This window comes from Rhipicephalus sanguineus, chromosome 2, assembly GCF_013339695.2.
Source record: "Rhipicephalus sanguineus isolate Rsan-2018 chromosome 2, BIME_Rsan_1.4, whole genome shotgun sequence".
Taxonomy (NCBI): Eukaryota; Metazoa; Arthropoda; class Arachnida; order Ixodida; family Ixodidae; genus Rhipicephalus; species Rhipicephalus sanguineus.
Genome location: NC_051177.1, coordinates 35042352 through 35067546, shown reverse-complemented (window position 1 = coordinate 35067546; position 25195 = coordinate 35042352). Strand labels below are relative to the sequence as shown.

The following is a 25195-nucleotide window of genomic DNA, read 5'->3' as shown; positions in this document are numbered from 1 at the left end:
AGTTCATGTCTAAATCCGTGCTGGTTTGAGTTCAATAAAGAATTACTATCTATAAGCTTAACAATGGCGGTATATAAAACGTGTTCAAGAATTTTGCAGCACACAGAAGTGAGTGAAATGGGGCGGTAGTATTGATAACGTTGCGCGGGCCAGATTGAGCAACCGATGCCATTTTCCAGTCAGTCGGGAGAGAACTGTGTTTTAAGGACTTTTCGTAAATGACTGTTCGCAATCTCGCGAAGTGTTGGCGATTTAGAAATCATTGTGATACCAAGCATGAACTATAGTCTGCAAAGGTCGGTTAGCAGTAAAAAAGACCTCAAGTTACGCACTTCTAGAGAGGTACACGGAATCATGCAAACAGAAAAGCAGAGTGCACAGAGTTCCACTTCAACTATAATTACACAGAAATACAGGCTTTTTTTTGTAGCCGCTACAGCAAGGAGTATATTGGTTCAGTCGCACAACACCATTTATATTGTAGTATGGGCAGAACACAACCTAAGCACGTACAAATAAAGCAAGAAAAAAAAAAAACATCGAGCACAGTGGAAAACACGACTGTCGCCGAAGGCCAGTACCCCATTGATTGGCGGATTGCACTTCTCACACACGTAATAGGAACGTTAGGACGGCTTCGTGCATTAATGTGGCAATGGAGGGCGTATATACTACCATTTGGCTGTAGTCAACGCGCTTTCTTGGATATGTGCAACACTTAATTGGATATGTGCCGCCGACCGCCCATCCATACTACACTGCTAACGCCGCGACGGTGAGCCCAATCTCGCAACAATGTGTTGCGAGTAGGCCAAGTAGGCTGCACCAACATAACTGGACGGAAGGAGGCTTTCTAAAGACGACATTTATGTGTACACACGCGGGGCAGCTGTACCGATTGTTATTGTATGGACGTAACCAAGGAGGTTTAAATAAAACTTGCTGGAGTGGAGGCCGCCTATACTTACCAATGGGCCGCAGTGAAGCCGCGCCGCGCGCGCGGCGGCCATCTTGCCATAGGCAAGAAACGGGAGCCAAAGCGCGCCCGCCGCGCTGACCGCGTCTTTCCGCCGTGGTTTTTAATGGTTATAATGGCGAACATTAAGGGAGAAGTTGTCAAGAATAAGAAGCGAAATCGCAGATAAGAATGCGGTCAGTTTTATTCTGTTTCTTTTGGCATTTTCCTTGCAAGCATGCACACCGAAGGGCCTGTATCACTGTTGTTTTTTTAAAATAATTATGCTCGTAAGAGCAGACCTCACTTCTCGGCATTCATTTTCCTGTTTATTTCGTTCGTCATGTGACGGAGTCTTATGCATATATGGAGTTCGGCCACTTTCTTTGAGCGGAATATAAATGTGGGTCCAAAGCACCACACTCGATATGCTCATCGAGAAGGATATATATTCGTCAAGGCTTGAAAGCCATCTCTTTTCTCAAGACAAGCTCAAAATCTCCAAAAAGAATAGTTTTGGCTCTGCATGGACGTGCTTCAAGGGCATTCAGCTTGCAGTCGACACTATTTCAATAGATACAGCTTTTTCGATACTATTTCGTAAGCTCGGCCGCTCTCTCTTAATGAATCAATTAAAAACGCCCAAGTGGCATAAGTCATAAGTTTAAGCCAACGAGCATAGTCTGTCATCATGTATTCCAGTCCCAAAGTCCGCATATCTAACCGTTTAGTCGCCCACAATCTCAACATGTTTTCTCATTTGTCATCAACAATCAAAGTACAGTAGAGTTTTTGTGCGGCATTGGGCTAGCTTTTTCGAGACAGTGACTCATTTGTGAAGCCAGCATTTCCTTTGATGGAATTCTGTACACCGTTCTCGTATAGAGCGCTCTGCTGACAGTGCGCGATTAAACTTCGTGCGTACATATTCGTAAGCTGATGGAGAATAGAAGTGCAGCGTTAACGCAAACGCCCGCAGCTCGGATGGAATACGTGCCTTTCTGGTCTTTTCGTGCCCTAGGGGTTGCTGTATGTATGGGGGAAGGCTGCAGTGAACATCGCCCTGCCCTACTCAGACATGAGCTTTTGATCCTTGATCTCCTTTATTATCACTTGAGGATCGAGCCTCGCTCTTTTTGGTTAGTGTGCAATTTTTCTGCTGCAGAATTTTCATCTTGAGCTGTTTTATCTCTTCTTGGAAAAGAAGCATTTCTTCGTAATGCTGCCGTATAGGTGATGCAACTTTCACATCTTCAACTTTTTTTCAATTTGAACGCATCTAACGGCCGGAGTACCCCTGGGCGATCGGAATTAGGTCGCTTTATTTGCAGCTGGAAAGAGCACTGCACAGTTCAGACCTGCTGGTTTTACTCGATCGCTGCATAAAGCTACAAATATAACGAAAAAATGCACGAATGTAAGAAAAAACAGGTCCTTGTATATTGCCCAAATGACGTTACTCAACCTCGTAGTTGCGAGCTACCGTTTTATAGCACGAACAGGGCAACCGATAACGAAATCTCGCCTATTTATATAATTTCAATGAATAGCAAGCGGTGCGTTATTTTCCTATTCGCGCTCCGCACCAGTGGTGTCAACAAGCACAAGAATGTGTATCACTGGGTTTTGCAAGTGTTTTACAAATGCGTCAAGCACAGCTAGTCGAAGAACTGCCAGGTCGCAGCTAACATATGCGATCGCCGTCTTTTGGCTTCCAGACTTCCCGTCAAACAGCCTGCCCCGACGTGCTTCGAACATTTGAGCCCTTACGAAACCGGTTAGGAAAAAAGAATGACCGTCAGATGTGAAATTAGAGACAGATTGCGGGCTGTCAGGATATGTTCCGGCATAGAGAGAAGTTTTCATCGAGCTCGAAATGTTCTGCTTACAACTGAAACTTCATCCCAGAGTACCTTTTCGCTCGATTTATACAGCCGTACGCAACACACAATGTATCCAACAACGTCCGGACGCCACCACGCCAGAGAACAGCTAGAACATCTATGCGGCCGCTGCAGCATGCGTTGCGGAACGCGCGCTTTCTGCCTATGGCAAGATGGCGGCACCCGGCTTCAGCTGAGGGGCGCCTCCTCCACTCCAGCAAATTTTATTTTAACCTCCTTGGACGTAACCCTAGTGGACGTGCGATACATCAACACGGGCACGCAAACCGTACTTACATCAAGTTCGATGGAGGCCTGCAGTTATTTCACTTTTATTTCACTAACCGTGATTGCCCCAAACTGAGGTTGACCGCCTCAACGAAGCTAAGGAAAAGGCAGCACCCGAGACGATGGCTGAAGGCAGCGTGGCCCCGGCGGAGGCCGAAATTAACGTCTTCCTAAAATGCGTCAGCTGGTCTGTCTCGACAACAGAGCTGCTGATACGCGAAACAGTCCGGCAAAACAAACCACGCACGTCTCAATACATAAGTGATGCTGGTAAATCGGTGATACGACAGTGATACTGAATGTATGGCCGCGAGCGGCCGTGCTGAACGTTACAGTTACAGTGGATAGGTGTAAACGTCTAACCTTTCACACCGACCACAAGGTGACCACCCCTAACTTACGTCAAATATTCTCAGGGACAGTAGATTTGGACCCCGTGGACAGTTACGTCTGGGCCAGGGGCGTAGCCAGGGGGGGGGGGGGTTCAAACCCCCCGCCCGAAATTTTTCAATTTTGCTTGCGTATATATACACGCACACATACAAACGCACGCACGAACATACATAAAGTATGGCTGAACCCCCCCCCCCCCCCCGAAAAAAAATTTCTGGCTACGCCCCTGGTCTGGGCGTAACGATAGCGACGGCTACAGTTACGTCTGGACGTAACCCTAGCCGCACCGTTAAATAAAAGTGATGGTTCAAGTACACTTCGCCCAAATGACTTTCCAACTGTAAGCGATCGATCCACGCAAAGCACGCACTTACCACACATACACGTCCGCCACAGTACAAGCTGTGCGTCAGACAGACATTCACAAATCACGTAACTCATGGCCTTTATCTCATACTCGTACAGCTCGTTATCATATCTGATAGATTTGGCAATGGTCCACTGAACAGGGGGACATCGCAGGAACGAAAGCGGCAACGACTTGCTACGACTTCTACAACATACACAACGCGATCACGTCCCTACGGTCAGAGGTGGTTCTCATTAATGCGCACAGTTCACGCTCAATATCAACACCAGTACAGTAGTGCGTAGTGCCGTGCCTCCCCTGCCAGCACCCACCACGCAAGCCATAGAGTTTCCTAAAATTAACTAGAGGGGACTCTGGCGCTGCGATCGTTCAGCTACCATGGGAATGATGGGTAGTACACAAATTTGCCTAGTCTTCGTGCTTGCGGCTTCAAACGTACTTGTGGCTTTGTTTATTGCTATGTTTTTGTTTTATTTCGGATAAAAGAATGGATCGTTGTGAACTTCGTGACCAGATTTAAATCGCTGAGCCTAAAGAAGTTAAAGTGGCGAAGTGAAACTGCTGACTTTTGCTGAAATTTGTTTTGCGACAAAGCGGATGCAGCCAACGCGGAGCTAAACGGAGCCGAAAGTACGAAGTTTAGACAAATTTGTGTACTACCCATCATTCCCATGCTGGCTGAAGCGTCATGCGTTGCAGCTCCCATAGACACTAGCGCCAGAGTTCCCTCTAGTAAGTATTGTAGGAAACTCTATGACGCAAGCCACACAAACGGGCCACGCAGAGCACGCACTTACCACACATACACGTACGCCACAGTACAAGCTGTGCGTCAAACAGACACATTTCACAAATCACTAACACATGGCCTTTATCTCATGCTCGTACAGCTCGTTATCATTGCTTATATATTTGGTAGTGGTCCACTGAACCGGAGGACATCGCAACAAAAGCGGCAACGATTTGCTACGACTTCTACAACACACACAGTTCTCGTTAATGCACACAGTTCACGCTCAATATCAACATCAGTACGGTAGTGTGCCTCCTCTGCCAACACTCACCACGCAAGCCACACAAACGGGCCTGAACGCTACTCTGCCGCCACCTACTTATACACTTCAAGCCAAGTCAAGCCGGTTTTAAGCGGCTATATGGGTGAACCGAACGCTTTGCCCACCTAACGTCTCCTTCCACCCGGTGGAAGGAGACACTGCCGAAAGTATAGCGCCGCACTACAGACGAGTAAGAAGTCGCAAAGCGCGTCCGAACCGGCCCAAACCAGCCCGAACCGGCTCGGCGACTAGAAAAAGGCGCAGCAACGCCACCAGTGGCGTCTACTGGCGTTTGCTTCGAGAATATTCTAGTACACTATAGCTATCATGGTTTCCAATAGGCTTCGAAGCTGCGATGTTTTTAGAGCCCACTTGAAAACATTGTAGAAAATTTGATTCGTCCATGAATCCGCGTAACAGTTCACAAAATATTTGTGCAAAAGCTCTTCCAAAGCGACCATTCATAAATAGTTACTGTTTTTTCTGTAACGCATTCGGTTGCCAAGGTTATTATCGCGCCCAATGCATTATCGCGGACACCGCCTATCGCAGCAACCTCCTGCAGCCTGGAGACGCTTATCACTCTTCGCGAGTCCTGCGTGTCGTTAGGCTGCCTTTGCGAACTGACGAACCTTTTCTCTAGTCTCCAGTACATTTCAACTAGTCATTTTTCCTTGTTCGGCGATTCTCCACGACAGCGTCAACCATTACGCACAAGGAGCGCGAGTCTCTAGCGGCGAAGCAGCGCACCATTCCGTCGTCAAAGCGAAACTACGCGGCGGAGACGTCTGCTTCAGCGCGCCGCGTCCGCAACAGAGCCAAGTTGTGCTCCACAGTGCCTGCTAAAAGGTGAATTGCGTACCGGTTGCCCTCATTAGCCAGCTTTAGTAATAATTGTTGGGGTTTAACATCCCAAAACCACGATATGATTATGAGGGACGCCGTAGTGCAGGGCTCCGGAAATTTCGACCACCTGGGGTTCTATAACGTTCACCTAAATTTAAGTACACGGCCGTCGAGCATTTTCGCCGCCATTCAACCCCGCGACCTCTGGGTCAGCAGTCGAGTACCATAACCACTAGATCACCGTGGCGGGTTCATTAGGCAGTCTAAAATATAGGGTACGTAAAGATAGCGTTCGTTGCGTACGTCACGTAACGTCGGTACCAAAGAGGATAGCGTATGACTCAAGCGCAGTGGCGACAAACGCTAACGCAAAGTTTTGCGTACCCTATTCTAAAACTGCCTATTACATCAGCAAGTTAAACTTACATATTTAACTTCCCACATAACGCATGTCGGACGTGGGTTAACGCACAAGACGCGTGTTACCAACAGCCATATTCAATCAACTGTCACACTTCGAAGCATTTTCAAAACCAGATCATGGTTTCCGCTAACGTCTACTTCACGTGGAAAAAGGTTGGCCCTAATCATTTGCCACACATGCTATCGAAGTCACATTTCTCGTGCTGTAAGCGGCATTTATTGTGCTCTTTTTCCAGAACGAAACTGAGGGCTCACGGCTGCAACATCGCTCATTTGAGCTTCGTCTCACAAGCCGACAGTTTGCTGCGCGACTGCGGCAAGTCGTACGGCGGTGAGTTCATCGACGAATGTTCCTGTTGTTTGTCAAGCAGGGCCGAGAAAGCCCCGGATGTATCCGGACGTATCTGCCTTTTGCGACGTCATTCACGTACGCCCTGATGCGCCCTGAAACTAAGTGTGTAAAGAAAGCCTGAGATACGCTTGTCCACACTGCATTCGAAAGCACGTTTCTCTCTCTCTCTCTCTACTTCTCTTTCCTTTTTTTCCAAGCACTGTTATCTCTCGGTTTACTTCTAATCTTTATTGCGAGGCTGTGGTCACCTTTGCGCGCGGACACAATCTCTGAGCGCCGGTGCTGTTCCCAGGGAGGCCGCTTTGTCTTTCTACCACTGGCTACTTATTAAAGCGTGGCTTCACTTACAGATATGCATACTAGCGGCACGCACTCTACACGTGCAAGCAGATTGCTCCACACGTGATTGGGAGTACTTTGCTAATCTTTCTGTTGCTTACACTGCATAACTGTTATTTTATTTATCAGCATTTTATCTCTCTCCTGCTCCTTCGCGCTGTAAAAAGTTGTACGTAGAGCCTAGAGTATTGTCCAGAGATACTCGTCATTTATCGCGCATGTCGTGCACGACATATCGCCTGCAAGGGCGTGCGGTGTTTCTTGGTAACTATAAGCTCGATCGAGGAGGATTATTTGTTTATGAATGTAAACTCTTCAGCACGTACTTTGCAAAGTGTTTCCATGTTTATATTAACGCATGTCCGTCTATATGTAAAAGTGCACGTGTTGACCAACTACATGCATTTGCATGAAATAGACAGCAAAAAAAATTTATAACGCATATTTCAGGCTGTCGGATTGACGTAACCATTTACGAAAGACGTTCCTCAGACGATAGCATTGAGACATACCAGATATATACTTATCAACATTCTCAGCAGTATAACAATAGGCTTTGTCTCCAAACATTTTTTCGCCTTTGTCTCGCATTCAGCAAGAAATAAATATCAGCTTGCCCGATTCGATTCGGAGATTTCGAACTTCTTCCAATGAATAAATAATAATAATTGTTGTGGTTTGACGTCCCAAAACCACGATATGATTATGAGGTACGCCATGGTGGAGGGCTTCGGAAATTCTGACCATTTGGTGTTCTTTAATGTGCACCTAAATCTAGGTATGTACACGGCCGTGTACCTAGATTTAGACCTCTATCATTTTCCTCCATCGAAATACGGCCGCCACGGCCGGGATTCGATCCCGTGACCTTCGGGTCAGCAGTCGAGCACCATAACTCTCTTCCAATGAATAAAGATATCATTATTATAATACTTAAAATTCCAAGTGGAAAGCCATTATTTGGAGATTATCGGCGATGTTAATGTGGTTAGCAGTCTATCTTTACGGGGGTTGCGTTAGTGATGATATATGTTTTACACGTTATGATAATTATTATGAAGAAGGGTATACGTATTCAACGACTCAGCGATTCAAGTACACGCGTCAAGCGGCACGTATGCCCATTGTTACACAGCCAGATCTTAGCAAAAAATTAACTATAGCCGGTATTCGAGAAAGTTGGCGAGAAATACCAAATTGGTGGTAAATTTACGATTAAATTACGTGGAAACATCCCGGAAAGTGCGTGAGCTATTATCCTAACAACGATATTCTAAAATCGTCGTGAGAAAGGGCCGGACCACTTGGGTGGAGGGCATGGCAAGATACGTTTTCTTTAAAAGTTATTGTGGTGAAAATCATATTTTGTCATTTCGTGTCAAGTGTTCCAGCTCATATTGCTGGCAAAAAAAGAAAACTGTGGCTATTCGCGGCCTCCCGTTAGGGGTCCTGTCAGTGACTCCTCAGGACCCAATAAAGTTCGCTATCTATCTATCTATCTATCTATCTATCTATCTATCTATCTATCTATCTATCTATCTATCTATCTATCTATCTATCTATCTATCTATCTATCTATCTATCTATCTATCTATCTATCTATCTATCTATCTATCTATCTATCTATCTATCTATCTATACACCATACTGTCTGTCTATCTGTCTGTCTGTCTGTCTGTCTGTCTGTCTGTCTGTCTGTCTGTCTGTCTGTCTGTCTGTCTGTCTGTCTGTCTGTCTGTCTGTCTGTGGCTATCGCTGTCTGGCGCAGTGTATCTTATCCAGTGTTGTGCGTTACCTAGAAAAAGTAACTGAATACGTTACTCGTTACGCTAAAAAAGGAACGCGTTACCGCCCTGCGTTACCCATAAACAAAGTTAACACGTTACCGTTACCGTTACACCATAGTCAGAAACGTTAATCAGTGCGTCTTCACCTCAATAACCTACAAAAGCAACTTTGTAAAACTCCTATTCAGATGTAAGATTAAAGTTGTCGCCCAAACAAAAAATTTACCCGAAGTACTCATTAAACGAGAATAATTTGCATAAATCTTCCGCATCTTCGCAGTACTATATAGTGGCCTAAAGTTACCTGTGTAGTTGCATGTGATGGCTTCTAGCTTTGTGGCACATGGGAAGCTATTTTTCGGAATGGGTCATTAAACACAAAGTGATCGATATCATCATCAACGCTCTCCGCAATAGAAACGCCAATGAACAAACCTGCATAAGACGTGCTTCTACTACCAAAATAAATGCGGAAATTTTGTAGCAATAAAGGCATAGGCGTGCGCACGGAGGGGGGGGGGGGGCGGCCGCCCCCCTAATCACCTAAGGGGGGCGCGCAAAATCTGCCCCATACATTGACTTAGTAGGGTGGGGAGGCGCTGCGATGAACCTTTGCCCCCCCCCCCCCCCTGATGGGCAACCCTGCGCACGCCTATGAATAAAGGAAATCTGGGGAAAGTATTTGCGCACATAAACAAGTTTTCTTTTTTTTTTGTTTCAGTATGACCTCTATAATTCCCGCAAATATTGCGACTGCGTATGTAAAAGTGTTCAAGGTTGGCCTCGCCCCGCCACGGTGGTCTAGTGGTTATGGCGCTCGACTGCTGACCCGAAGGTCGCGGGATCGAATCCCGGCCGCGGCGGCTGCATTTTCGATGGAGGCGAAAATGTTTGAGGCCCGTGTACTTAGATTTAGGTGCACGTTAAAGAACCCCAGGTGGTCTAAATTTCCGGAGCCCTCCACTACGGCGTCTCTCATAATCATATCGTGGTTTTGGGACGTTAAACCCCAGATATTATTATTATTATTAAGGTTGGCCTCACTTGCTCAGGATTTCAATAACCAGCAGCGTAGGCGCAGTTGCAAATAGCAGGAAGCAAAACTAATTTTGAATACGAAGTTTATAAACAGTGCTAGAGTATTGCAGGGACAGTTTCCTAATGTAACTACAAACCTCTGAATATAAGCAACAGCTGCGTTTCAAAGATTTCATGGGACAGCTTGACTCACTTACGGATGCAATATATGGTACTCATGCATTTAAGGAAGAGCATGGTGAACGCGCGGAAAGTTTTCCTTTAGCCCGCTCATGGCGATGCCATGCGGCATCAAAGGTACCGAGACAGTCGCTATCTTCAGTTGGCGATTACGTTCAGAAGGCATTTCATTTGTGCTGGAGCTCACACGGGGTCTTGATGTCCGCAATCCGAGCAGATCTCGACAGTTCGCTTTTGACGGTTACGAGGACCGCATTACGCTTCGCTTCATCGACAATCAACGACAACTTGAACGTACCTCGACAGCAAGGTAGCCGAAAATATAGCAGATCCACTTAATAACTTTCGGGAATTTGCTCCCCTTGAAATTTCCACCGCGCAAAAAAAAAAAAAAAAAGGACTCCGTGCGGTTGCGCTTTGTCAACGCTTGGCGGGCCGACAGCAGTCCGCAGCAGCGGCAAAATAACGTCGGGGCGAGCTCCGAGAAAGGCGCTCCTACAAGACGAATGAATTTTGTGTAAGACTGAGAGGATAATTGGAATGAAAAGTAACGAGTAACGCGACACCTCACGTTACCGAAAAATGGTCCTGAAAGTACGTTACCCTTTACAGTAGAGATTTTTAGCAAGTTACCGAAATACGGAATGCAAATACGGTACGGGACTACGGTAGCGCTTCTCCTCTCTCACTCGTTTTTGCCGCTCCTAATTCCAGTAAAGGCACCCCAACACTACAAAGGATTTTTCAAAAATTACTGTGGGGTGTTGTTGCCTGTCAGACTACGCATTGTTAACGATGCACCTATCGATCGGGGGACGCACTTTAAGCACAGCGAGCTGGAGGGAGCGCTACCGTAGTCCCGTACCGTATTTGCATACCGTATTTCCGTACCTTTAGCTAGATACGGAAATACGGTACGCAAATACGCTGCCGTATGACGATACCGCTCCTCCTTTTCAGGTCGTCGATCTTTTGGCGGTGAAAGCACCCCAACGCCACAAAAGCTTTTTCAAAAATTACTGTGTGGTTGTCACGCCTCATTGTTGCCCGTCAGCCTACGCATTGTTAACGAGACACCTGTCGTTTGGGGTATACGCATTGTTACTGGAACGGGTAGCGACAAAAGCTCAACCCAGCGGGAAAGGAGGAATGCTACCGTACTGCCTGGCGTGTTGCATGGGAACAAGAAAAGGCGTAAGCTTGTAATAAGCTGAATATCACAAGCTCCTACACTCTAAGAAAAAATCGAGTATTTGAGGAGTATTTCTGCCACACAACGATAATCGTCATCCACCTCGCGTACTTTCCTCGCGTTATCACCGCGGTCCCGGCACTTCCCGGTCACGAACGGCGCGCGCGTTGTCTGCGTGACATAGCATTATTCATAGGAAAGTGACGAGAGCCAGGTTTTCAAAAAAGGAAACGCGAGCAAACCAGATGACGATTATCGTTGTGTGGCAGAAATACTCCCCAAATACTCAATTTTTTCTTAGAGTGTACTCTTGTTGTACGCCCTTTGGGGAGTGAACACAATGGGTGCACAGTAAGAGTTTGCTGTGGCGCACTGGCGTTTCTGCGAGTTCTGGACATGCGCTGTCTGCGTTTCATGCGCTCAATGTCACTTTTTTTTTCTATTATTTAACTTCGCTCTCACCTTGCGTGAGGGCTTCAAAAGTGTAGCGCTTTTTTCTGGACGCACTCAGTTACTGTTCCCTGTTCACCCGTAGTCAATTCATTGTTTATTGAAGATATACAGGCAGCATTTTATTTTCTTCGAAGCAAATGTGTTTCAGAGACGACTGTCCGCTCGTATAAGTTACGCACTAATGTTACTGAAAATATAAATATGCTTAGACTGATAAATTCTACTCCGAACACTCGTGTGGTTAATTTCACCACCATAGGTTTACCAACACATACGAAAATAAATACAAAAAAATCTCACTTTTAAATTTCCCGCCGAAATCTTCGACGGTTACGTCACGGATTTCAAAGTGTTCTTTCGTGTTTTGGCCGCATTGGCTCGACCAGATTTCCTGAAAGTTGGTATACTAAGTCTCTGGCTCCTTCGGAAGACAATGTACTTCATTTTTACTTATTAGGATCTATGTAGGCCCTAGTAGATGCCATCAGAATCTACGACGTGGCGTCGCCATGCGCACTTTCTTTTTGCGCGCATTTCCTCGTCTTCCGAGCGTCTTCGAGCAGCAAGTGTGGTGTTTTTGGTGTGAAAGAGTTATCTACTCGTACGAGAAAAGTCGTTTTTCCTTATAGTGGCCTGTTGGCGATTATCCGGCAGTTCCTTGTGTAGCAATATTGTCAAGCAAAAAATTTCGGGGGGGGGGGGGGGGGCACACCGGGCCCGTGCCTCCCCCTCTCCGAAATATTTTTCCCCCATGGGATACAGTGGACAAACTGTCACTCGACCCAACTTATCTGCCCGGACCCAATGTCGGATCAAGGAGGTGCCCCCCCCCCCCCAAAAAAAAAAAAACAAAAAACATTTCTGCCTACGCCACTGATCGCAACTATTTGGCGGTGAAACGCTCTGCGGAAAGAAGACGCGCTTAGAATAGCAGTACTGTTTTCCTGCCCCATAGGAACGAGCTATAGATCACGTGGCGCGTATCTCGCGAGGTTGTAATGGCGTTAGTCTGTTGTTCCGTGTTCTGCCGTTCGTCAACAGTCGCCCAGTGGGCATTGTCTTCCGTGCGCCCTTCGATACACACGTCTTTGTAAAGTGGCGACAGAAGCAGCAGTTCGATAAGAACCTGGAAGTGCCTCTATGTCCGCCATTTGTCCGATATGGCCGGGTGTGTGGCGGCACGTGGACATGCGCACAATACGCTGCAACCAGGAATGGTCGGGCACGCACATCCAGCCGGAAAAGCGCTTTCAGTGGATTCCACCGTTAGTTTAATGCTTTTCTTTTATCTCAGACGTTCGTTTACACGCCGTTGGTACATTCTGACACCACGAGCTAACCGCTGTTTCAGTCGAGACAAGATATATGTGCGCGTGCGATACTGTACCTAGGAATTCCACAAGCGAGAGCGACGCAATCTTTCCTGGACGACGCCCTCATTTTAATGTCCTTGTCGTCATAGGCGTGCGCACAGGGGGGCGTTCGCCCCCCCCCCCCCTTTCGCCTAACAGGGGGGGGGGGGCGCAAAGGCAGACCCACACATTGACATAATTGGGCGGGGGGCGCTGCGACGAACCTTCGCCCTTCACCCTCCCCCCCCCCCTGAAGGGGAGCCCGGCGCACGCCTATGCTTGTCGTGCCTCGGCAGGTACGAGTGACTGTACGCACTCATGACGGTTCATACACTCAAAGAAAACCAGTACTATCAGCAACTGCGGTTCATGGTACCAGCTGAGCTTATATAGTTTCGGAATAACGCAACTCGAGTGCCACTTTATTCCGACCTCATCCCCTATCGGGTTTCCATAGTCAAAGGCCATTGCATATGCTTCGCTTGTGGAATGATGTTACGCGCCATGAGCAGCCACTTGCGGCCAATTAGCGAATTATACCGATTAACTGCGAATTAGTATAGACCTTTTCATAGGCGTGCGCACAGGGAGGGCGGCCGCCCCCCCCCCCTAATCACCTAAGAGGGGGGGGGGCGCTAAATCTGCCCCGTACATTGACCCTTCTAGTCACCTAAGAGGGGGGGGGGGGCGCAAAATCTGCCCCATACATTGACTTAGTAGGGTGGGGGGGCGCTGCGATGAACCTTCGCCCCCCCTGATGGGGAACCCTGCGCACGCCTATGGACCTTTTCACAGGAGAAGAAAACGCCGCCATGCTGGGCTGCGCACGGGAGTACAAAGACTGATGAAACGGGAAACAGCGCGGTAAACGACGACGAAGAAGGAACACACACACCACACCACACGAAGCGCTGACTTACAACTGAAGTTTATTCGGGCGAAAAGTATATAAATACACTTTTAGGCGCGCCACGTCACAAACAAAATGACATAAACAAAGCATGAAAAAAACACAGAGACACAAAAAACAGAAACCTTGGTCATCGCCACATGGTGCATCGTGACTGGAAGGCGTAAGCGGTTCAGTTGATACGGTTAGCCGATAAATACGAAATTTCTTTGTCAGATAGTAAAACAGATGGACTACTAACACACTTTTCTTTTAACAATGAAATGTGATGCGCTTCGATAATCTCTCTTGTCATTTGATTTTGGTTCCTAGCTAACACGTCACAATTCTCAAACTTAATTGCTTACAATGAATACCCATATGGCCACTAACGGAACTGGTCACGTTATTGTTATGCTCACGAAGTCTATCATTTAACCACCGGCCAGTCTGGCCGATGTAGAATCTGCCGCATGACAAGGGAATACGGTAGACGACGTTACTTATACATGACACGAAAAGGTGACTTGTGTTGTTTACTACAGCCGATACTGTCATCGGGGGTGCTGTTGACGCGGTTACACATTTTTGACAACTTGTTAGGTGCACTCAACACGGCTCTAACATTGACCCGCTGACCAGTCCGCTTCAAATTGTGTGATACTTTATGCAAGTAAGGTAAAACCTACTTGCATTTACCTTACCTACAGTTTTACCTTACTTGCATAAAGTATCACACAATTTGAAGCGGACTGGTCAGCGGGTCAATGTTAGAGTCGTGTTGAGTGCACCTAACAAGTTGTCAAAAATGTGTAACCGCGTCAACAGCACCCCCGATGACAGTATCGGCTGTAGTAAACAACACAAGTCACCTTTTCGTGTCATGTATAAGTAATGTCGTCTACCGTATTCCCTTGTCATGCGGCAGATTCTACATCGGCCAGACTGGCCGGTGTTTAAATGATAGACTTCGTGAGCATAACAATAACGTGACCAGTTCCGTTAGTGGCCATTTGGGTATTCATTGTAAGCAATGTGGTTGTCGCCCTAAGTTTGAGAATTGTGACGTGTTAGCTAGGAACCAAAATCAAATGACAAGAGAGATTATCGAAGCGCATCACATTTCATTGTTAAAAGAAAAGTGTGTTAGTAGTCCATCTGTTTTACTATCTGACAAAGAAATTTCGTATTTATCGGCTAACCGTATCAACTGAACCGCTTACGCCTTCCAGTCACGATGCACCATGTGGCGATGACCAAGGTTTCTGTTTTTTGTGTCTCTGTGTTTTTTTCATGCTTTGTTTATGTCATTTTGTTTGTGACGTGGTGCGCCTAAAAGTGTATTTATATACTTTTCGCCCGAATAAACTTCAGTTGTAAGTCAGCGCTTCGTGTGGTGTGGTGTGTGTGTTCCTTCTTCGTCGTCGTTTACCGCGCTGTTTCCCGTTTCATCATGCTTTACCAACTAGCCAACAAGTTGACCTTACAAAGACTGACGTCACAGCCTCGCCAATGCATTTTTGGGGGGTCACGCCTGTTTAACGTGACCCTCCAAAGAGAGAATTATGGCGGCGCCCAGGGAGCCGTCTGTGAAAAGGTAATTGTCAAGGTAACTTTAGCAGCAACAAAGTGTCTACAACTAGGGGCGTAGGCAGAAAAATTTTTTTTTGAGGGGGGGGGGGGGCACCACCTTGATCTGAAGTGGGGGCCGGGCAGGCAGATGTGGTCGAGTGTAATTTTGTGCTCTGTGTGCCACGGCAAAAAAAAAAAAAAAAAAATCGAGGTGGGGCACGGGCCCGGTGTGCCTCCCCCCCCCCCCCCCTGGCTACGCCACTCGCCGTAAAATTCGCCTGCGAAGACAGCTCCTTTATCGTTATAGCAATTACATGTATATATATAAGTGTAGATATGGTTCAATGGGCCAGTTCTTCTCGGGTAATGGGTATAATAAAACGACAGAGGCGTTGTCAACAGTGATATAAATATTTATTTCCCAACAGTTTCGGGAGGGGACCTCCCTTCCTCGGGGGATGAGCTAAAACTGACGTCGAAGTTCGGTCTTGCTTCTTGCCGCGTCCCTCTCGCCTTCAAGGACATTTCAGAGAGTGGGGGAGATAGATTACGAGAAAAAAGAAAAAAAAAGAAATAAAGGAGAGAGAAGAACACCGACGAAGTCAGAAAACGAGGCGAGGGAAAAAAAAAAAAACGCTGACTGTGTATGGCACGAAGTCGTTGAAGGTGTTTTGTCGGTTCGCGTCGGGCGCAGGGCCACCCAAAATTGTTGTCGCGGAAGGCAGGATGACGCAGGATGATACCGCCTTTCATCTCCGCCCGCTCCCTGTGAATAGGCTCCAAGTGGTAGAGGAGCGTAAGCACTTTACATTGTACAAGTAGTGAAAAACATGAACAAAAAATAAACAAAAAAAGGGAGAAAAGAAAAGAAAAGCAAGAAAGTAAACGACACTGCACCAGTCAAGAAACAGGCATGGTCCCAATTATGGTTCCGTGTTGCCAAGTTCATTTTGACTTATATCTCGGAGGCAGGAGAGTCTTCCAGGGTCCTCATTGATGCCGGCTGTTAATGTTCTAAATTTAAAGATAAAATGTGCCTCACGTTGTTCGCGCGCGCGCGTGTTTTGGAAACCGGACTGTAAAAGAGTTACGCAGATATTTTCAAAGCTGTGGTTTGGCAAGCGTAGATGTCTGGATAAGAGTAGCTTCGGCAGTGAAGTGGCGTGGTACCGGTGATTTATATTAAACCGCAGCCGAAATGGCGTGTCCGTTTGGCCGATGTATGCCCGCAGACGTTACAATGTAACATGTATATCACATTGCTGGAGTCACCTTTAGGTTTTGGGTGATGTTGAATTTGAAATCTGAGAAGCTTGCCTTTGATTCACGCGTTGTGACCATGTGTGGGCATACCTTGCAACGAGCTTTTCCGCAGGGATGGCACCCTGGCTCAATTTTGGCGGGGTTTGTTTTTGCTCTGACAAGAATGTCCTTCAGGTTTTTATCCCTGCGGTACATCACGCGAGGTGGCTCCGCGAGGATGGAAGTCAGTCGTTTGCTTTGCCTAATTATGTTGAAGTGGCGGGAAAGTATGTTGTTAACTCGTGGCACCGATGAGAAGTAAGTTAGTACAAGATTTGTTTGGGAAGTTGTTTTGTATACTGTTTTTGGCTCCTTAATTATGTCATTCCGGTTCACGTTGCGAGCACGTAGTATGGCATCGTCAATAATGTCTTCGGGATAATTTTGTTGTGATAGGGAATTCTTTAGGCGTTCTGAGTGTTTGTCAAATTCCTGTATATCGGTGCATATTCTTCGATACCTGTAGGCCTGACAATATGGAATACCCGTCTTGCAATGTCTTGGATGGCTACTGTTGAAATGTAGGTACATTTGCCGGTCTGTAGGCTTTCTGTAAAGGTTTGTTGAAAGGCGTTCATTTCTGACAGAAACAGTCACGTCCAAGAAGTTAATGCTAGTTTTAGAAATGCTATGCGTGAATTTAATTGATGGGTGGAGCTCGTTGAAATCCCATATGAACTGTTGAAGGCTCCATAGGCGTGCGCAGGGTTCCGCATCAGGGGGGGGGGGGCGGCGAAGGTTCATCGCAGCGCCCCCCCCCCACCCTACTAAGTCAATGTATGGGGCAGATTTTGCCCCCCCCCCCCCCACCCTCTTAGGTGACTAGAAGGCTCAATGTACGGGGCAGATTTTGCGCCCTCCCTCTTAGGTGATTAGGGGGGGCGGCCGCCCCCCCCCCTGTGCGCACGCCTATGGAAGGCTCCCCTCATCGTGGTTCCATATAATGAATATGTCGTCCAAGAATCTTCTGTAATACAAATGTTTCAAGGCGCGCCCCTCAATAAATGGGATTTCAAGAGATGCCATAAAGGTGCTCACAAAGTTCGGGGCCATTTTTGTACCCATTGCAGTGCCACTGACCTGAAGGAAGTGCTTGCCATTAAACTCAAAATGGTTATGGTTTAGACAAGATCGAGAAGTTTAGACAGTACCTCGCCACTTACACCGGTCGATGAGTCAAACTTCACATACTCAGAACCGTAGCCCCAATTCCGTCGCGGTGGGGTATGTTAGTGTACAGTGAGCAGACGTCCATGGTCACCAGGAAGCTATCAACTGGGATGTTGAGACTAGAAGTTTCGCGGATGAAATGGTTTGTGTCCTTTAGGTAAGGGAAAAGTCGGTGGGATGTCTTTTATCAGGGAATTAATGAATTCTGATATATTTTCTGTTGATGTACTGTTACTGGATACTATCGGACGTCCCGGATTGCCTGCTTTGTGTATTTTAGGGAGTAGATAGAAGCGACCGGGAACAGAATGGGCCGGCAACATCGCTTTTAGCATTTTGCCGGCAATTTTCCCCTCCCGGCGGAGATTATTTAGCCGTGCTTTTATCTCACTCTCAAATTCGGGAGTCGGGTCTTTTGGAAGTTCTTTGTAGAAGTTTGTGTCTGATAACTGTCGCTCCCCTTCTTTTAGGTAATCCGACGTGTTTAGAATTACTATGCAAGCCCTTTTATCAGCAGGCTTGATGGTAATGTTGGCGTTTCTCCGGAGTTCATCGAGTGCTTTTTGTTCTGACTTTGATAGGTTGTTGCGAGATGGCCGATTTTTTTCGTACGCCCTGATTATATCTTTTTGGACAGCTGATATATACATATCAAGGTGTTTGTCCCTCTGCTCACTTGGACACCACGATTTGTCACCACCAATCAATCTATTCTCGCCTGGACTGTCTTTCCGATCATGAATGAATATATATATATATATATATATATATATATATATATATATATATATATATATATATATATATATATATATATATATATATATATATATATATATATATATATATATATATATATGGCTGAAAGAGACCATACACACTCGCAATCTCTGTCAATCGCGACCGGACCGATTCCAGGAAGATTTCTTTGGGACCTCATCGCAGCCCGTATACAAATGTTGGCGAGATACCAGGCCGACCAAGCGCACTGCGCACAATGATGCGGCGCTCTCTTGGCCCCTGACGTCATCCAAGACTTTCTTTATCGGGGTCACAAAGGGACACGCGTGGCGGATAGGAAGCGAGGATGAGAAAGCCGTTTACGGGTTTACAGCGGCACGGCGATCATGATCAGCGCACGTGTGTGATGGCGTCCGGAGCACTGATAAGACAAACTGGGACGTCCTTGGTTCTTTGGTCCGTAGTTCAGGAAAGGCGCGTGTCTATACTGTACGTCGAGGTCGTTACGCAGTCGTCAAAACAGACACGCGCACGCGGTGTCTGTCTGGGGCGTCACTTACGTATACGTCACAAGCACACTTTCTCCACCCATAAAAATGTCACATATAACGCCAGCTCCCTCTTCTTTTCCTTCTCCCCGAAGAGCTTCGCAGAAAACGCCTTTTCTCTATGCATTTGCAACGCCTCATTGTTGCAATATCTCCGTGGAACCAAGATGGCGGAACCATAGGCGCAGGGTTCCCCATCAGGGGGGGGGGGGAAGGTACATCGTAGCACCCCCTCCTACTAAGTCAATGTACGAGGCAGATTTTGCGCCCCTCTTAGGTGACTGGAGGGGCCAATGTATGGGGCAGACTTTTGCGCCCCCCTCCCAGTGCGCACGCCTCTGGGCGGAACCACTGATGTACAATGGAGATCGGTGGTCGGAACTTGAACGAGGTGCCATTCTGGGGTGTTATTACGGTTCAGAAAGTACTCCAATTAAATTTTATTTCCGAACCATTATAAGAGAGCACCCATGGAAATCGTCGAATTCGCTGTCTCGGCCCAGAGGACCGCTCATCCTCTTTTATTGACTCAAAATGCTGCCATATTATGTCATCATTCAGCCATATTGAATCACAAAATTATCACTCTTATATGGCTTAACTTTCCAGTGTTCTTTACATGAAGTGAAAACATTATAAGCAAAAGTTTTAGAACGTAGGGGAAACGCATCAAATCTAGTGAGATGCAAGTTTGGAAGGAGATTAACAGAACCTTGCATTTCTAGAACTCATGTGTGAAAGCGCGGAGGAGAAAGCACTGAGTCAGGCCGCGCATTAGCTAGCAGTTGCGAGTGGTATTATGACAGGTGCCACACAGGTGAGCAAAAAAACTAGAGAAAGAACAAGCAGTCACCACTTCTTGAAAGGGGCTAGCATGCAGTGTCACTACATTCTGAGGTGGAGCATTGCTCTTGAAGGGAATGTTTGTGCCACCTTAGCCAATGGCCTGCAATATAACAGCTTAAAAGGAACGTAATAGGTGTATGGCCATTGCACAGTGCAATCTCTGAGTTGAAAACTCTAAACTGTTGCCTTCTGTAAACTGTTGCCTTTTGATGAAACAGCACTGAATAAGTGCTATGAAGTGTTTCCACAAGTAAGACAATTAGGTATGTATTCTTGTGGTGATATTGCAAACAAATGAAATCTGCCTATTAAACAAGTTTGAAATATTATACACCATACATTCTGCCAATGTAAAATCTGTTGAATGAGTTGCATGGGCGTTGGATGAGTTGCATAACATTACCAGAGATTACACTGTTGACTGCAGAGACACAGGAAAATGAAGCCAATTCTTTTTTGTTTTCAGCCATGGCCTCCATACCATACACAATGCACTCTGCCGTGAATCTGCACAAGAAGCTCACAGAAGAGCAGACAAAAAATGTCGGCGTCATCTTTGAACCACCGACCAGCAGTAAGTTCCAGCTAGATCAACAAGTCCTAGTAGACCCACAGTACGAGCACTTGTCAAAGAAACTTACATCTCTTGAAAATATACCTCAGGATTGGAGGAATTCACGCTTTTATTTTTTGCTCTGTGCAGCGGTTGAGACAACACTGCCAAAGTACAACCCGAAGCTCATGAACAGCATCTGGGGTCTCTACAACCGCTATGCTCCGCACTCCTTCCAAAAGAACTGCGAAATCCCCTGCTGCTCCGTGCCCGGGATTGCTGGCGCCAAGGACAAGTACGAGACATTCCGTCACTATTTTTATAAACCTCTCACGCATGTGCTGCAGTCTTCACAATCGCTGTTTGAAGGAACACTCAATAGAAAAATAATTTGAGCTGTGTTAATAAATTACTCTTTTACAATACCAGAAAAGCTGCCACGTATATTAATTGCTATGGGAGGAGGCTAGACAAGATGGGAAAGGTGCAGAAGCAAAATATGGTACAGTAATGGAGCTACTTTGACATTACAGCACCAGCTGCCTCTGATAGTAAAGGATGCTTAAGACGCTTGCTCAGGCACGATTAACCTTGGAAAAGATAGACTACATTACGCTCGAGAACCAAAAACTGAACAAGATTCAGGAAAGTTTATTGAGCCACAACAGCTCAAATACGAAAAGCATGCTAATAAATCTGTGATGTTACATTGACGTACCAGCCCTGAGGTTCCTGTACAAAATTTTGAAAATTGAACTTTTATTCCTTCTTCTGAAACAGGTTTTAATTTCAAAGGATACTTTATTTGTCTAAACCGGCAGTGTTTCTTTTCAGTGTTAGGTGTCTTGCAACACACCGATCTGCCCTACTTTTGTACGTGTGTGTGTGTGTGTGTGTGTGTGTGTGTGTGTGTGTGTGTGTGTGTGTGTGTGTGTGTGTGTGTGTGTGTGTGTGTGTGTGTTGCACTAATAGAGTAGGCCAGTTGTAGCTGCATCAATGGTGAGAGTGAACCATGGATATTTGTGCCGGTCTGAACACAGTTCAGAATGAGACATAACGTGATACGTAGCCAACAAGACTATGCTGGGTACACAGAAAAGATTACATAAACTGGCTGTCATTCATTTAGGTTTGTAGTATTTATACAGGACAAGTGTGTATGGAAGGTTGGCAGAGATGTGCATATTAAAGCATTGGTAAGGTTACAGCCCTTTGCAATAACTTATCTTCACTCTCACAAATAAATGAAGTAGTAAAAGTGAAAGCTGCCACTGGAAGTTTTTCTAAAATATAATGAAATAAAGATAGAACAGAATACAGTGAACAAAGGTCAAGCTGAAAAGGGGAGCATGGTTGTGCATGGCCAGCCAAGCTCTGCACAAGGCCTTACACATGACAGGAGACTGCATATATTCAATGACAAGAAAGCAAGAAAAGCTGTGGATGCAAAAAAGTGGCTACGTTGAGAAAAGGTTGTTGCAGGCTTCTGTAGTGAAACACCTTCTCTAAATAGCAATCACTGGAGTGCTTCGTTTTCAAAATCATACCACTAAAGGATTGCCTGTTATGACACTTGCTATTTCTAGTTTGTTAAGTCTGATGCAAGAAAATTGTTCAGAACACTGTGGTGTCCACAATAAGTGTCCAACAAACCATGGCTGCAGTTTGTTTTGCTAAATGCACAGCAACTTGACAGATTATACCAATGAGGAAGCCAGTTCTTAACATTTTGCTCCCACATTGCAGGTCATTTGGATTGTCCCTCTGGAACCGCCTGCACTGAGGTAATTATGGCCATGTTAAACTCCACGATGAAACAAAAATCAGACTAATCATAAACATTCATACAAAAGTAGCTGCTAATAAGTCTGGCTCTTAAGCACACTGATCCATCTGCGACAAATCCAAGCAACGGTGCTGGCTAATCTGTTGCATTCAAGCATTTTTTAAGCAATTCCTTTTTGCCACCAGGAATCTAATACAAGGATATAAAATACATATATAGATACACAAGTCCTTCTTGTATCATTTGCCCGGCCAGTGGCAGTCCAGTGATGTGGGGCCTTTACTACAGCTCTATTATTGGGCCTGTTGGTTCATCATAGTATATTTATGGACCCTATGTACTTTATGTTTATGGGCCCTATCTACTCCAAGAGCTAAGGAGTAGCCGGCGCCTTATTTGTGCGCCAATATCTCCTTACATCATGTCAATAAAAAAAAAAGGTTGATGAATAATGCGTGTGAATAAATGGAGACAGAAAGGGCACCAATTATATAGCACTCTTTTTGTCTTGGTTTCTTCTTATGCTCCTGCATTATTCACCATCCTTCATTGTGGGGCCTTCATTGTCTCAAAAGATTTAATGATAATGCTACTATAATGATTAATATGCCTGGTGATGCAGATGACCTAGAACAGAACTTTCTAATAAATTTGTACCACTTACTGCCAAGCACTGACCTAAAGTGTGCATTCAATTATGAACTGGTATAGCGCATTACGGGGAAGAAGAAATGGCCTAGCAGACCGACACAAGAGGACAGAGCGCTAGTCCTCTTGTGTCGGTATGCTAGGCCATTTCTTCTTCCCCGTAATGCGCTATACCAGTTCAAGTACGACGAACCAACTCGCCCAATCTTCAACACTTGTGGCATTCATTGATGATTGCACATTAAACTAACTAGAATGAAGTGTTTCCTTTAGACATGCAGTAAAAATATCAGCGTTTTCTGTTTCACCGTCATTTAAAGGGCTGCTTCAAAATTAACTCACTGTCCTTTAATTATGCTTACCCTCACTCTAACTGAAGCTCTACAAAAGGAAGCAATGCTTGTGCTTCTCCTCGCATGATTTTTCTTTTTTTTTTTTCAGCATATGGCTCTATATACCCCGGTAGCATGAAGGAGCATCAAAGCACTCACAGACCAAGAGCGCAACTGTGGTTTTTTTATAAGGTTGTGTAGTACAAATTAGATGATGTAGAAATAAAGTGTGTGTCATTTACTACCACTTTTGCAAGGCACTTCTGGTTTTACAGCTAAAGGCAGGCTTCCAATTCCAAGTGCAATGGATATTTGATTTCATTTCTTCACAGTGATAGCAGTGTGAAGAATGTTTTGTCGAGTTTACAGCGATTTAACAGCACCTTGGCGTAATGCAGATTGTCAGATAATTTACTTGAAAAAAGGAAGTGATATCGATGAGATTTGAACTTGGGTCCCTGCCGGCGGCAGGTTATCTTTTCGTCCACTTTACTTTCTTCACATTTATATTCTAAATACTACACATAACACCCCCTATACTTTCCTTGGCGTTATTGTCTGTTAGTTCTCATTAATATTGTGTCTAACAAAGGAAACGAGCCCTTAAGAATCATCTTCTTTCCTTCAGGTCCAGATATAGTAATTTCAAATTATTGCAGAAATAACTTACACGACAAATACAAGTGCCCTGTAAGTTGTATAATGAATTTGGCTAAAGTTTCATGTAATATAACCTTGCTGCTGCAACTAAGAACCTCTCGTAAAAAAAATGTTATGTGCACTCGCATCCAGCTATGCAGAAAAAAAATACTTCTAGACAACAAAGCACTGAAGAGAATAGCACAGCAGTGAAAAAGAGAGAAAGGGGAAAAAAGAAGATAAATAGTGGGTCCAAAATATTTTTGTTAGAACCATAAGAAAGAAACTGAAAATAATGCCAGAGGAAAGCGTAAGGGAAGTTGATCATAATGTATAACTGACATGTTGAAAAATAAGAAAAATGGAAATGAAGCAGATCAGTAGAAAAGCTCTCACACTATGGCTTCCTCTCATGGTGCTATGAATTTGCATGCCTGACACGCATAGCACAGTAGCTCAAATTAGCTAAAGTAAACAGCAAAATGGTGGCCCCTCTGATACCAGCACTATCTGAGACAAGGCCATTTGTGTGGTCCAATATTTTGTAAACACTGGCCTTTAATTGTCAATATCTAATAGCTTGCAGACCAGTTTAAAATGTGTTAGGACGCACATGTACTTCAGTCCTGCAAATGGAGAGGCATTTGACAAAAGTCAAAATTTGGAAGCAGCGATGGGCTCAGCATTGTAGCACAACGAGCATATTTTCCGTAAATCATGTATTCATGTAAATACCTAACCATGACATGTCATAATCATGGGTGCAATCAAACTTCAGACGGTAGACTAATTCGCAATTAAGTAATTCTTCAGAGTCCCTTGTAGCACATCCCAGAGCCTGTGGGGATTGAGGCTTGCCCGTCACCATTGCCCGGGTTTTTCGCCTAATTCTGCCGTCCGCATGTCCGATCATGATCTCCCCTCCTCCACGGTCCTATGGCGCTGGGGCACACTACAAGCCATATTGAATCTTTACACTGATAAGGCAACACTCTGTAGTTTCAAGCAAATCACAAATACAAATCAGAGAATGGCTTGACCATAACCTTGACTATGAAATTCAGAGTGATAGAGTTTTGTGTTTGAACTTCTTGCGCAGTTTTCACAGTAATAAATGCAAAGTATGAAAAAGAATGCAGCATGGTATTGTTCCAGCTTTCTTAGCATTCGACTCCAAAGAAAGGCCATGAGGATAAGGTCAAACATACTACATACTATATTTCGTGAATCATGACGACTCGTACTAAAAACATTCAGACAATT

At 45.4% G+C, this 25195-nt stretch overlaps 1 protein-coding gene across 1 annotated transcript; it reads left to right on the top strand.

Annotated features, from left to right (window-relative positions):
• Positions 1-5533: 5533 nt before the first annotated feature.
• Positions 5534-23537, top strand: LOC119382717 (uncharacterized). The gene is made up of 6 exons (XM_037650551.2): positions 5534-5793; positions 6450-6544; positions 20441-20548; positions 20678-20822; positions 22274-22311; positions 23403-23537. Exons 3-5 carry the CDS (start codon positions 20443-20445, stop codon positions 22308-22310), a joined length of 288 nt encoding a protein of 95 aa, XP_037506479.1. The 5' UTR covers positions 5534-5793; positions 6450-6544; positions 20441-20442; the 3' UTR covers position 22311; positions 23403-23537.
• Positions 23538-25195: the final 1658 nt, after the last annotated feature.

Bases quoted from the DNA above. Each gene is read 5' to 3' on its own strand.
- LOC119382717 (XM_037650551.2), top strand. From the start codon at position 20,443: ATGGCCTCCATACCATACACAATGCACTCTGCCGTGAATCTGCACAAG. The intron at 20,549-20,677 runs GTAAGTTCCAGC...TGCTCTGTGCAG, and splicing joins CTTTGAACCACCGACCAGCA to CGGTTGAGACAACACTGCCA. The intron at 20,823-22,273 runs GTACGAGACATT...CCCACATTGCAG, and splicing joins ATTGCTGGCGCCAAGGACAA to GTCATTTGGATTGTCCCTCT.